This window comes from Aotus nancymaae, unplaced genomic scaffold (assembly GCF_030222135.1).
Source record: "Aotus nancymaae isolate 86718 unplaced genomic scaffold, 86718_ANA_hifiasm-v0.15.2.pri h1tg000012l, whole genome shotgun sequence".
In the NCBI taxonomy this organism is placed as follows: Eukaryota; Metazoa; Chordata; class Mammalia; order Primates; family Aotidae; genus Aotus; species Aotus nancymaae.
The window spans coordinates 23,347,452-23,361,479 of NW_026988423.1; the positions used below are offsets into that span (position 1 = coordinate 23,347,452).

The 14,028-nt window shown below is 40.7% G+C and overlaps 1 protein-coding gene across 4 annotated transcripts in view; it reads right to left on the reverse strand.

The window, feature by feature from the left end:
* Positions 1-3,015: 3,015 nt before the first annotated feature.
* Positions 3,016-14,028, reverse strand: part of DDX6 (DEAD-box helicase 6) — a 52,878-nt gene continuing 41,865 nt past the window's right edge. For all 4 annotated transcript variants that reach the window (XM_064375472.1, XM_021671194.2, XM_064375470.1 and 1 more), the window contains exons 12-14: positions 11,152-11,253; positions 10,398-10,580; positions 3,016-7,325 (exon numbers count right to left, since the gene is read on the reverse strand). In XM_064375472.1, coding sequence (XP_064231542.1) covers positions 10,405-10,580; positions 11,152-11,253 — 278 coding nt within the window. In that variant the 3' untranslated portion in view covers positions 3,016-7,325; positions 10,398-10,404. The remainder of the gene's footprint in view (positions 7,326-10,397; positions 10,581-11,151; positions 11,254-14,028) is intronic.

The following is a 14,028-nucleotide window of genomic DNA, read 5'->3' on the forward strand; positions in this document are numbered from 1 at the left end:
CGGCCTCCCAAAGTGTTGGGATTACAGACATGAGCCCCTGCAACCAGCCAATGTACTTTTCCAATATAAAATATTTAAATCTTTGAAGCCTCCTTAACAATTATTTTAGAGAGACAGAGAGAGAATTGGGGGGTGGAGAGAGAGAGTCAGTCTCACTATGTTGCCCAACTGGCTTTGAACTCCAGGGACTCAAGCGATCCCCCAGCTTTCACCTCCCAAGTAGCTGGGACTACAGGTGTGTGCCACTGGACCCGGCTTTCTCCTTAACTTCTGAATTTAACTAAATTCTAATTTCTATTATTCTAAGTTACTACTTACTCTGTATCCTCCACATCTCACTTAATTGATAATTAAGTTTTAACAACTGCTCAACATCAGTCTTCTCCATAACAGCATGTTCAGCTTACTGCCAAACCCAACCAGGTCAGATTCCGTTTTTTGTTTTGTTTTGTTTTGTTTTTTTTGAGATTGAGTCTCACTCTGTTGCCCAGGCTGGAGTGCAGTGGTGCAATCTCGGCTCACTGCAACTTCCGCCTCCCAGGTTCAAGCGATTCTCCTGCCTCAGCCTCCCAAGTAGCTGGAATTACGGGTGCCTGCCACCATGCCCGGCTAATTTTTGTATTTTTAGTAGAGTTGGGGTTTCACCAAGTTGGCTAGGATGGCCTTGATCTCTTGACCTTGTGATCTGCCCATCTCAGCCTCCCAAAGTGTTGGGATTACAGGCGTGAGCCACGGCGCCTGGCCGATTCCCTGGTTTTCTTCTAGAAATTTTAGTTTCATGTTCTACTTTTAGGTCTATGTTCCATTTCTTTTGTCTTTTTTGAGATAAGGTCTCACTCTGTTGCCCCGGCTGGAGTGCAGTGGCGTGATCTTGGCTCACTGCAACCACCCTCTCCAGATTTCAAGTGATTCTTGTGCCTCAGCCTCCCAAGTAGCTGGGACTACAGGCACGCACCACCACGCCCAGTTAATTTTTGTATTTTCAGTAGGGACAGGGTTTTGCGATGTTGGCCAGGTTAGTCTCGAACTCCTGGTCTCAAGTGGTCTGCCCGCCTCAGCCTCCCAAATTGCTGAGATTACAGGCATGAGCCACCGCGCCTGGTTGTATGATCCATTTTGAGCTAACTTTTATAGAAGGCAAAAGGAATGGATGAAAGATTGTTTCTGCAATATATTCAATATCACTTATTGAAGACTATATTTTCTCCATTGAATTGCCTTTGCACTGTCAAAAATCAACTATATTTGTGTGGGTCTACTTTTGGCCTCTATTGTTCCATCAACATACATGTCTATCCTTTTTCCAACAATACAACATTCGTTACTGCGTCTTTTTTTTTTTTGAGATGGAGTTTCACTCTTGTTACCCAGGCTGGAGTGCAATGGCGCGATCCTGGCTCACTGCAACCTCCGCCTCCTGGGTTCAGGCAATTCTCCTGCCTCAGCCTCCTGAGTAGCTGGGATTACAGGCACGTGCCACGGTGCCCAACTAATTTTTTGTATTCTTAGGAGAGACAGGGTTTGACCATGTTGACCAGGATGGTCTCGATCTCTTGACTTCGTGATCCACCTGCCTCGGTCCCCCAAAGTGCTGGGATTACAGGCGTGAATCATCATTACTGCATCTTTATAGTGAGTCCAAATCAGGTAGTGACTCTTCCAATTTTGTTCTATTACAAAATTGTTATGGCATAATTTACCTTCCCACATAAATTTTATTATTATTTTTAAATGAATGAATGGTTATGTTGCCCAGGTTGGCCTTGAACACATAGCCTCACCTTCTCAAGCACCAGGACAACTGGCCTGAACCACTATGGTGCCCCAATTTTATTACTTTTTTAGAGACAAGGTCTTACTATGTTGCCTAGACTGGCCTGGACTCCCTGGGGTCCAGTGATCCTCCCATCTTAGCCTCCTCAGTAGCTGGGACTATAGGTGAGTGCCACCCCAGCACTCCACATATATTTTATAGAATATTGTGGCTATTCTATTATTCTATAATTTGCCTTCCCACATTTTATAATATTCTATATTTTATAGTATAGATCTTGTGGATATTTACAAAAAAGCCTATTGGATTGACTGGAAATGGATTGACCCTCTAGACCAAATTGGTGAAACTTAGATTTGTTCTTCTAGTCCACGAACCATGGCACTTCTATTTATCTAGGTCTGATTTTTTTCTATCGGTTTGTTTTGTAGCTTCAGCACTTGGGTATTGCACATAGTTGTTACTCCCTTGGTACCCATGGGGGTTGGTTCCAGGACTCCACCCTCCCTTGCAAATACCCAAACCCTCAGATGCTCAAGTCCCTCTAAAGTGATGTAGTGTTTGCATATAACCTATGGACATCTTGTATACTTTGTCATCTCCAGGATTACTCATATCTAGTACAGTGCTATGTAGATAGTTGTCATACTGTAGTTTAGGGAATGAAAAATCTGTACATACTCAGTACAGACCCAATCACTGTAGGCCTAACATTTTTGAACTGCAGTTGTTTGAATGTGTAGATGTGAAAACCCAGATACAGAGGACTGACTGGATTTTCTTAGCTATACCCAAGTATTTCTTTGGGTAGAGAGGTAGTGAGGTTAGTGTGCTCAGCTTTAAGTATCTGCTTTTTCCCCACTTAGATCTTTTATTTCATTATCAGTGATTTGTAGTTCTCAGCATAGGAATTCCATTCATACTGTTAGATGTAGTATACCTTAGTTTTGGAGATCTGTTCAGCTTTACATCTGAGAACAATTGTAGGAGGGTATTACTGAGAACTTTGGACATATTACGGACCACATCTCCCCTCTTCCCATCTTGGTTCTCTATTCAGACTGTGAAATCTGACAGCATGGTGGGACAGACAGTATCTAGAACAGGTGAAGGGGCTCTGAACTCAACTGGGCTTTACAGGAATGTGTTGAGAATGTCTGACTGCTTCACACTATGAATTACCTGAGGAAAATGCTCAGATTCCTACACACATAGCTGCTGCTAAGGATATACCACACACATTTGGAGTTCCAGTGGGCTTTTATTGAGATAAATTAACAAAAATCAAGATTTTACCATGTTTTTTGAACCTTATAAACTCAGCAGACTGATTCATATGAGTACATACAACATAACACATCCCAACAAAAACACAGCCCCACTGGAACATCTGCCAATTAACAGAAAGCCAATTTTCCCTTTCCCCAATGTTTCAGAAATTTTGAGTTCCCACTGTTCACTTCTCAGTGGAACTGGTCCCTTGTGGCTAGGGACATTGGAATTCTCTACCATTTTTACTTGAGAAAAAAACAAATTTCTTTTCCTTTGTTTCAAAAAAGGGAACAGTGACTTTGTTTTCTCCAGGCGCCCCATCCCCCATAACCAATGGTTAAAATACAGCAGCCTGTCTGTATCTTAATAACCCAGCCCTACCCCCTCCCTTGCCCAGCACTGTCTACTGGAGAATTTAAATACACTTCTGGTGGAACCTGTCAGCTGTGGAGGGGCAGAGTCCAGGTGCCAGGCTAGCTCCCTCTGACCTCATGAACTGTGACAACCTTTGGACACTTAACTCTTTACCCCAAAGATGAGTTTTTAGATCACAAAGGAGAGTAGATTTTCTTTGGGAGTTTTAAAAAACTATCTTTAGAGATATAAAGTACACCTACAATCTCACAGAAGTCCACTGAAGTTCACCAAAAAGCTGACTGACTTCAGCTCTCATGAGGCCAATAATTTTGATAAAGGTATTTGGCAAAAAAATGATTCCACAGTAACAAATTTAAAGACCCCTAGAAGATTGAAAAAATAGTAACTTAAAATAACATGGCTTAATTCCCAAGAACTTATTTCATTTTTTGTTACTCATCTAGAAGGTCAGGAGTGTGGCTAAAGGCAGTTTCTGATGAGGTTATGAGCTTCCAAAGTGTTTCTAAATCCTTAGTGCAGACACCCTCCCTTTTGGGGGCAAAGTACCCTCCCTCCCGCCCTAATTAAAAACAAAACAAAAACCCCAAAAAACCAAAAAAATTAAAAAAAAAAAAAAAAGTCATCAGAATGAGATGTTTTGATTCCAAAAACTTACACTCAAGGCTTTGGCTGTGTTGTCTTGTTTGAACCAAGCATGATGGTATCAAGCACAAAGCATGTGGCAAAGGAAAGATGCTCCCATCTCATTCTGAAAACAAATACTGATAACCAAGCCCACCCCCCAACCCTTTGGGGCCAACCCATTTTATGCTGCTGGGACCAACTTGAAATAATTTAAGAGGTATATTTAGGTTTCCCTCTCCCTTACTTCCATGAAAGATCATTTTAGAATAAACTTATTCCATTCCTAAGGGAAAGGCAAAAGTTTCTATCCCCATCAGAATATATGGGGAAAGGCAAAACATAGGCCTGAAGTTGGCAAGGTGTGTAACAGTCCATGGCCCATTACACAACTATACAACCAAAGGCTAAACCATGAGTTGTAGTTTTAGTATTAAAAATCAGGGGTAGTTCTCATCCAAATGAGCCGATGGAAAATATTACCATTACCTTAAAAAAATATATACCCAATATTGGAAAGAAGAGAAAACAACTTCCAATAGTAACAATGCTCCTGATTATGAGGGACCAAAAAAGAAAAAAAAAAAAAAGACCAGGCTTTGACCTAGTCCTTAGAGCATCTTTCCATTTCACAATTGCTATTCAAGAGTCAATACCAAAACTGGACAGCTGCCTCTACAAGACTGTGTCCAGTAGTGGTGTCCCAGATAGTTTAAGTGCCACTCCTCATTAGAGGCTATACTTCAGTAATACTTGCAATTTTAAGTCTGTGCTTTAAGAGGGACCCACAGGCATGTGGCACCAGGCAGAGCAGTCTAAAGTTGGCAAAGGAGACTGCACTTTTTAGTCACCCACATGGTCTCTAGCGAGATACTGAATTGCATTTACACTCTTTTCTTCTATATGAATGATCCCTCTTATCTCGCAAGAGGTGGGGGAGAAAGAGAGCTGCATCGGTACAAGGGCAAGATTTTTTTGGTCAAAAGTTGACACCTGTTAAATTCCCTCTCCCACCCCTCCCTGGAAAAATGTTACTTCCTTAATTAGGGTTTCTGTTTAGTAACCAAAACTGACTGGACAGAACATATGAGACTTGGATTCCAAATAGATGAGCTTGCTCTTTTTTGGGTTTGTACCGCGCAGCTCTTGCTACAGTTGTTAAGGAATTAGGGCTCTGTCTAATCAGGAGGCATCTGTAGGATTTTGATCTCCAAGTAATTGTGAGTGAGTCACAGTTTGCTCAGCAGTAGGCAGAGTCAAAAAAGCAACTTCAAGTAACTGATTTCTCTGTCCAGAAGAGTTAAAACATTAATGTATATGCAGGACTTATTTTGTAATATTTTAGGGTTTTGAAAAACAATGAAATATAGAAATCAATTTTTTTTTTTTGTTTTTTGTTTTCCCCCATTCCCGATGCCTCCTGATTGACCTAGTACACTGGGTTAAAAGGGAATTAAAAACATTAAAAAAAAAAAGTTCACTGGTTTTGATTTATCTCACTCCTTTTGCCTGGAGATCAGGCCAAACATCAAGCATGTTGGGAGGGGCACAATTTAAAGCAACACTATTGACTGTAAAGCATTTGCCAGCAATTTACAGTGCAAAATGACAGAAAACAATTCTTGTCACAACACAAGAGAATGGCAAGCAGCCTTCTGTAGCATGAAAGTTAACAGCTCTTAGGTTGCCCATTCCTGCAAAAGTTTATGTATCAAGGTCGGCAGAGGGCAACACATTTACACACTACAGGAAATGATCCACGGAAAATTAAGCTCCAGAACTGCTAACGTTACCAAAGCTGGTACTGGCTAATATTCTGAAATGCAAATCTGTGCTTTATATATATACTGCTCAAAGACACTGCCACTCAACAGAATACCCACACTGCAAGGTAGATTAATCTTTGCCCCCTTTTGCAGAGCTCGAAATATTCCTCAAACTTTTAGAAAGGGGGAAGAAGCAAAATCAGAGCTTCTAAAAAAAAAATCTTGAATTATCAATGTTTTGAAGCTTCCTTGCTCTCTCTGGTCAACCTACTCCAAAGGTACTAGATGAGACAGTGTGGCAGCAGACAGTACACCCCAGATTTCTGGGTCCCTTTACTAACACAGGGTACCATAGAAATCTGCTCTCTACAAGAAGTACTTTCTAGAATTTAGTGTTGCGTAAAACTGAGCCCCTCTCATCTTTAGCTGCTCCCATAATCACTCTAATCCCCTTAATCCCAGCAACCTTCATCCAAAAAAAAAATATATATATGTATATATATATATATGAACCCAGAAAAAAACTTATTTACAAAGTTTATACAAGTATACACACCCAATTTTCTATGGGACACGCTTTGCCACAGAGGAAAGAGGCTCAAGGCTCTGACATGTCTACACATCAAGTGCCATACTGCTACTGGAGGCGCGTGTAAACCAGTCTTTAGTGTCTGCTATAGAGCACAAAGGCTTGTCATATGGCTCCTGCAATGATAGACTGCTCTTTCCTTTGGGAGCGATGATGTTTTATCTACTCAGCCCAGAAGAAATTTTTACTTGGGATTGTTTTTTAAATACATGTATTTACAGTGCGGATGAACTGCAGTTGCATTATCAACTCCTCCACAAAAAGAAAAAGAAAATGGTGTTTAACATTACTAGTAAGTTTCATCTTCTAGCCCTGGGCTTGAGTATTGGGTAGAAAGGGAAGAGACTTCAACTTGAAACCAAATGAAAAGACAAAATTTTCTGAAAGAAAAAGAAAAAAGGAAAGAGTTACTATTGTTGATTTCTTGGGCTGTCTAAAAGATGATATTCTGAATGGTCTCATAGCATAAGGCACTTCGCACAAATAAGTAATAAGCTCTTCAGGCTTAAAAAACGGATGAGTAATCAGGGAGAAGTTGAAATGCACTCGAGAGTCAGCTGTTGGAGAACTTTGAAATCATAGACAAGCTTGTGTGTTCATTAAGATTCTTCTCTTTTTAGGGTTTCTCCCCTTCTCTTCTTTCTTTTCCTTCCTTGTCCCCTTTCCCCAGAAAACATTTTTTAAAAACCAGCAGTTAGTGCAACTAATGTTCAGTCAGCACACAGTGCAAACAAGTGGAACAAAAAGGTATATTCCTTCTTTTCAGCCTTTTTCTCTTCACCAGTTAAAAAAAGAAAAAATGTCTGAGCTCCTTTAAGTCTTCATAGTTCCAAAATAAAAGATGAAAAACCCACAAAGAGAAGAGCATTCCCCCCAAAACGATGTGTCACAGATCCAAACGAGCCTTCTGTAAGTTTGTCAAAGCCTATAGAAAAAGGGAATAAAAATTAACATTTTGAAAGCAACACAACTAGGATACATAGGTTTTCACAATCCTCATCCCAAATGCTCTTTTCTAGTGGTTTCTACTGACCCTATGCCTATTACAGAATCTATTGGTTATAGGATTAAATAATTTCTGGGCTGAGTACAGTGGTGCACACCTGTAATCTCAGCAGTTTGGGAGACTGAGGCGGGTGGATCACGAGGTCAGGAGCTCAAGACCAGCCTGGCCAACATGGTGAAACCCCGTCTCTATTAAAAAAAAAAAAATTTCTGGTAGGCATCCCTGAGACAAACTGGGGGCCCCAATCAATGTTCTGATAGCAGGCAGCCCTCACTCATAACAATTAAATCAGGGGAAAAAAAATTTCACCTTACACAAACTGAATACTCTGCCAAAGTACTAGCAAACATTGGTTACTGTTATGCTTGTCTAAGTGTCTGATGTTTAGCTTAGGGAAAACAGGATAAAGTAAGAGTAATTTAAAAAGTATTTAAGTAACAATCAATTGGGTGAGGTGGCTCCTGCCTGTAATCCTAGCACTCTGGGAGGCTGAGGTAGGCAGATCGCTTGATATCAGGAGTTTGAGACCAGCCTGGCCAACATGGTGAAACCCTGTTATCTATTTGAAGAAGAAGAAAAAGAAGGCCGGGTGCAGTGGCTCACGCCTGTAACCCCAGCACTTTGGGAGGCTTGGGCGGGCAGATCACAAAGTAAAGAGATAGAAACCAGCCTGGCCAACATGGTGAAACCCCGTCTCTACTAAAAAAAATATAAAAATTAGCTGGGCTTGGTGGCATGTTGCCTGTAATCCCAGCTACTGGGAAGGTTGAGGCAGAAGAATTGCTTGAACCCGGGAGGTGGAGGTGGCAGTGAGCCAAGATTGCACCACTGCACTCTGACCTAGGCAACAAGAGCTGAAATTCCGTCCCAGGAAAAAAAAAAAAAACAAAAACAAAAAAGGCGGAGGAAGAAAGAAAAAAAATTTTAAAGTAACAATAGATTACTTAAATAGGTAAGATGTTCATCTATAATTTGGAAACTATGATTTGCCAAATAAAATTTTCCAAAATACTGAAACAATCTACCTTGCTTAAAGTTCAGCCCTGTTTTGTCCATTTCTAACTAGAGCCCAATAGCCATCAAAAGATGATAGAGGCAGGGCATGGTGGCTCACACCTATAATCCTAGCAATTTGGGAAGCCAAGATAGAAAGATTACTTGAGCCTAGGAGTTTGAAACCAGCCTAGGGAACAGAGTGAGACCCCATCTTAATAAAAATAAAAAAAGAAAAGATGGAGGACAGGTTGTACAGGAAATCAGAGTGGGTTATTTATCTATTTATTTATTTTTGGGACGGAGTTCCACTCTTATTGCCCTGGCTGGAGTGTAATAGCTCAACCTCGGCTAGCTGCAACCTTGGTTCATTGCAACCTCTGCCTCCCAGGTTCAAGCAATTCTTTTGCCTCAGCCTCCCAAAGTAGCTGAGATTATAGACGCTCACCACCACGCCTGGCTAATTTTTTGTATTTTTAGTAGAGACAGGTTTCACTATGTTTGCCAGGCTGGTCTTGAACTCCTAACCTCAGGTGATTTGCCCACCTCGGCTTCCCAAAGTGCTGGGATTAGAGGCATGAGTCACCGTGCCTGGATAGCGTGGGTATTTTTAAGAAGATAGCCATCCTCATAATCTCATTAAATACTTGGTAGTAAGGTATTATGGATAATTTTACCAGAGTTATTAATGTACTTATTAGAAATCAAGAGTAGGCTAGGTGAGGTGGCTCTGCCTGTAATCCTAACACTTTGGGAGGCTGAGGCTGTCGGATCACAAGGTCAGGAGTTTCAGACCAGCCTCGCCAGCATGGTGACACCCTGTCTGTACTCAAAATACAAAAAATTAGCCAAGCATGGTGGTGCAGGCCTGTAGTCCTAGCTACTTGGGTGGCTGAGGTAGGAGAATTGCTTGAATCCGGGAGGTGGAAGGTGTAGTGAGCCAAGATGGTGCCACTGTACTCCAGCCTGGATGAGAGTAAAATTCCATCTCAAAAAATAAATAAATTAATTGATTAAAAATAAAAAGAAATTAAGAATAAATGCTAAAAACATTTTATATTTTCAGAAATGTAAATACTTTCATATTCAAAATTGCTGGCAGGGCGTGGTGGCTCATGCCTATCATCCCAGCACTTTAGGAGGCTGCATTGGGTAGATCACTTGAGATCAGGAATTTGAGACCAGCCTGGCCAACATGGTGAAACCCTATCTCTACTAAAAAACACAAAAATTAGCCAGGCATGGTGGAGCATGCCTGTAATTCCAGCTATTTGAGAGACTGAGGCACACCAGAATGGCCTGAACCCCGGAGGCAGAGATTGCAGTGAGCTGTGATCGTGCTACTGTATTCCAGTCTGAGCAACAGAGCAAGACTGTCTCTAAAAACGACAACAATAAAAACCCCACAAAACTGCCAAAAAAGGCCTGGCAGGTGGCTCATGCCTGTAATCCCAACACTTTGGGAGGCCAAGGCAGGAAGATTGCTTGAGTTCAGGAGTTTGAGACTAGCCTGGGCAACAAAGAAAGACTGCTTCTCTACCAAAAATTTAAAAAATTAGCCAGGTGTGGTGGTATGTATGTACCTACAGTTCCAGCTACTCGGGAAGCTAAGGTGGGAGCCCAGGAGAACTAGGCTGCCAGTGAGCTATGACTGCACCACTGCACTCCAGCCTGGATGACAGTGAGACCCTGTCTCAAAAAGAAAAACAAGTTGCTGAAAAAGATTCTTTTTTGCTTTCATTATTTTAGGACTCGGATTGTTTTAAGTACTTGCTAACCTATCTCATTATTCAAGAAGCTGCATTCAAGAACATTTATAGATTCTCTAATGAGACTTCAACCTCCCAGAAGAGAGATTATTTACTGTCATTTATGTCAGTGGTTATCTTTACCCTTTATTGCTATTATATATCGTATGACATCAAATTTCCCCCAGGAAAGAAGATTTTGATTTCCTTCATTTAAAGGTTCCTCTTAGCTATTCTGTCAGGGACGTACATGCTTGTTAAGGTTTCTCATCTTCTACAGGCTCGCTGTGGTATTCTGCCACATACAGGCTCTTGTCAATGTTGCTTGGAATAGGTTTAATTTCTGTTCCCAGCTGCTCCTCAATACTTTTCAGGTTGAAGCGATCATCATATGTGATCAAGTTGATGGCTAAGCCAAGATGACCAAAGCGACCTAATAAAAAATTTGTTTAAAAATTAATTTTAATGAATAAAATCTGAAAATCAATGCAAATCATGCAAATTTTGTAAGTCAAGTAGTGGCAAAACCACACAGGATTGATAATTCTGTTCAGTGCTATTCTTAGTATGCAAAACAACTTCTTTATTTTTATTTTGTTCCAAGAACTAGCAAAACAACTTCTTAATGGTCTTCAAACACACGTTTCCCTACAATTTCAGGTTTTACAGCCCCAAAGTAGTACTTTATCTTTTTCAAATGACAAAATGGCTCCTCATCTGTGTCAAAAGTTGCCATAAAATACAAACTATAGTCACACTTCATACCACCTAATGAGTAAAGTTCTCATGTGTTAATTTCATCTCAAATTAAGCAAGGTTATTTTAACTTTCCTTAAGAAATGTTCCAGAAGAATTAGAAATTAGTTTTAAATACCAAACAACTGAATTAGTGTTAATTCACTATTCTCATAGCTACTGAACTCTACTTCACAAAGGAACAAAATTTAGTGATTACATGTCTCAAAAAAGAACTTCTAGCAAGAATATGACCTCCTTTTCCTCACCTGATCTTCCAATACGATGGAGATAGGTCTCTGCCAGCTTTGGGAAATCAAAGTTTATTACCACATTCACAGCTTGTATATCAATACCTCGGGTAAACAGATCTTAAAGAAAAAAAAAAGATGATTTTCATTTTGTCTTTCAATTTGAAATGCTTCTCAGTACAATACTCTCTAACACACATTTCTAGCATAACCTAATTACCTATTACTAGCCTAACCTATTAATTTCATTCAGTTATTCAAATGCATTTGCAAATTACTGGCATTACCTTTGATAATCATATTATCATAAATAACTTTCTGTTCACAAGTTGCTTCTTTCCAGTAACTGTAAACAAGTTTTAAAAAATGGTCTAAAAGAGGCTGGGCACACTCCCACCAGTAATCCCAGCACTTTGGAAGGCCAAGGTGGGAAGACTGCTTAAGGCCAGGAGTCCAGGACTAGCCTGGACAACACAACGAGACTTCATTTCAACAACAAAATTTTTTTTAATTAGCTAGGTGTGGTGTCGCATGCCTCCCACCAAAGCAGAGGTGGGAGGATCACCTGAGCCAAGGAGTTTGAGGTTAGTTAGAGTGAGCTAGGATCAAGCCAATGCAGTTTAGTCTGGGTGATAAAGCGAAACATTGTCTCTTTAAAAAAATAAAAAAGGTTGCCAGATGAGTGGCACACGCCTGAAATCCCAGCACTTTGGGAGGCCGAGGTGGGCAGATCATGAGGTCAGGAGGTCGAGACCAGCGTGGCCAACATGGTGAAACCCTGTCTCTACTAAAAATACAAAAATTAGCTGGGTATGGTGGCTGCTACCTGTAATTCCAGCTACTCGGGAGGCTGAGGCAGGAGAATTGCTTGAACCCAGGAGGTGGAGGTTGCAGTGAGCTGAGACCCTGCCACTGCACTCCAGCCTGGGCGACACAGTGAGACTCTGTCTCAAAAACAAAAAAAGGTCGACACTAGTGAACAATACAGTCAGGATGGCTAAAGGTCACCCCAAGAAACCCAAGGGCAAGATGTCTGCTTATGCTTTCTTTGTGCAGATGTGCAGAGAAGAACATAAAAAGAAAAACCCAGAGGTCCCTGTCAATTTTGCGGATTTTTTCAAGAAATACTCTGAGAGATCAAAGACAATGTCCAGGAAGGAGAAAGCTAAATTTGATAAAATGACAAAGGTGGATAAAGTGCACTGTGATCAGTAAATTAAGGATTATGGACCAGCTAAGGGAGGCAAGGAGGAGGAGGATCCTAACACCCCCACAAAAGGCCACCATCTGGATTCTTCCTGTTCTGTTCAGAATTCTGCCCCGAGATAAAATCCACACATCTTGGCATCTCTATTGGACACACGGCAAAAAAGCTGTGTGAGATGTGGAGTAACTTAAATGACAGTGAAAAGCAGCCTTACATCACTAAGGCAACAAAGCGGAAGGAGAAGTATGAGAAGGCTATTGCTGAGTGTAAGTCAAAAGGAAAGTTTGATGGCGCAAAGAGTCCTGCTAAAGTTGCCCGGAAAAAGGTGGAAGAAGAAAATGAAGAAGACAAGGAGGAAAAAGAGGAGAAGAGGATGAATAAAGAAACTATATTCCAATATTTAATTCAAAACTTAGTGTATTTTTTAAAAGTCTGTTGTATAAATCTATAATACTTCAAAAAGAAGATTAATTTGACAAGCAATAATTATGCTTTGTTTAGAATTCACTCATCCCATTCTGCTAAATGATTTTTAACAAGTCTTGGGTAAGCTAGTTCAAGCTCTGAAAACACAGCTTATAGGAAGATAATAACTAGCTTTCCTTGCTTCTGTTAGCTCAACACTCCAAAATACTATAATCCGTGATTGTCACACTGATACTGCTAAGACACTGCTTTACATTTCTAACTCATTATTTTAAATTGCCACTAGATAAAATTTAAATTGATACTCAAAATTCTCTAGGCCAGGCTCAGTGGCTCATGCCTGTAATCTTAGCACTTTGGAAGGCAGAGGCAAGGAGATCACTTAAAGTCAAGAGTTCCAGACCAGCCTGGCCAACATGGTGAAAAACCACCTCTTATCAAAAATGCAAAATTTAGCTGGGCATGATGGTGCGTGCCTGTAGTGCCAGCTACTCGGGAGGCTGAGGCACAAGAAATCACTGGAACCTGGGAGGTGGAAGCTGCAGTAAGCTGAGATCATGCCACTGCACTCCAACCTAGGCAACAAGAGGGAAACTGTCTCAAAAACAAAAACAACAAAGTCTTTAATGTTATGCTTGGTTGTAATTTACTTCCTTAACATATCTCAATTTTGTTTTGAGAGGGAGTCTCACTCTGTCACCATGGAGTATAGTGGCACAATCTTGGCTCACTGCAATGACCGCCTACCGAGTTCAAGGGATTCTCCTGCCTCAGCCTCCCATGTAGCTGGCATTACAGGCATGCGCCACCACACCTGGCTAATTTTTTTTATTTTTAGTAGAGATGGAGGTTTCTCTATATTGGTCAGGCTGGTCTCAAACTCCTGACCTCAGGTGATCCGTGTGTCTCGACCTCCCAAAGTGTTGGGATTATAGGTGTGAGTCACCAAGCCTGGCCCTAAGATTTTTTTCACTAACAAAATTATTCACTTACCCTTCCTCAAACTTATCTTCTTAGCCATCCGACCATCAGTCCCCTAAAATTTAATCCGTATGTTTGATACTTACCTAGCCCAGAAAGCCAATTAAAATTCCATCTCTTCTCAAACCATCTCAGCTAGTTATATTACTCTCCTATGAACACTTGGGATTACTTACTATACATATACCTCCCATTTGCAAGTCACCTTTACTGCCTGTGGATCTAGAATGATTTTGTTAAGTATTTACTGCAATATAGTCATGCCCATTTGTTTATGTATT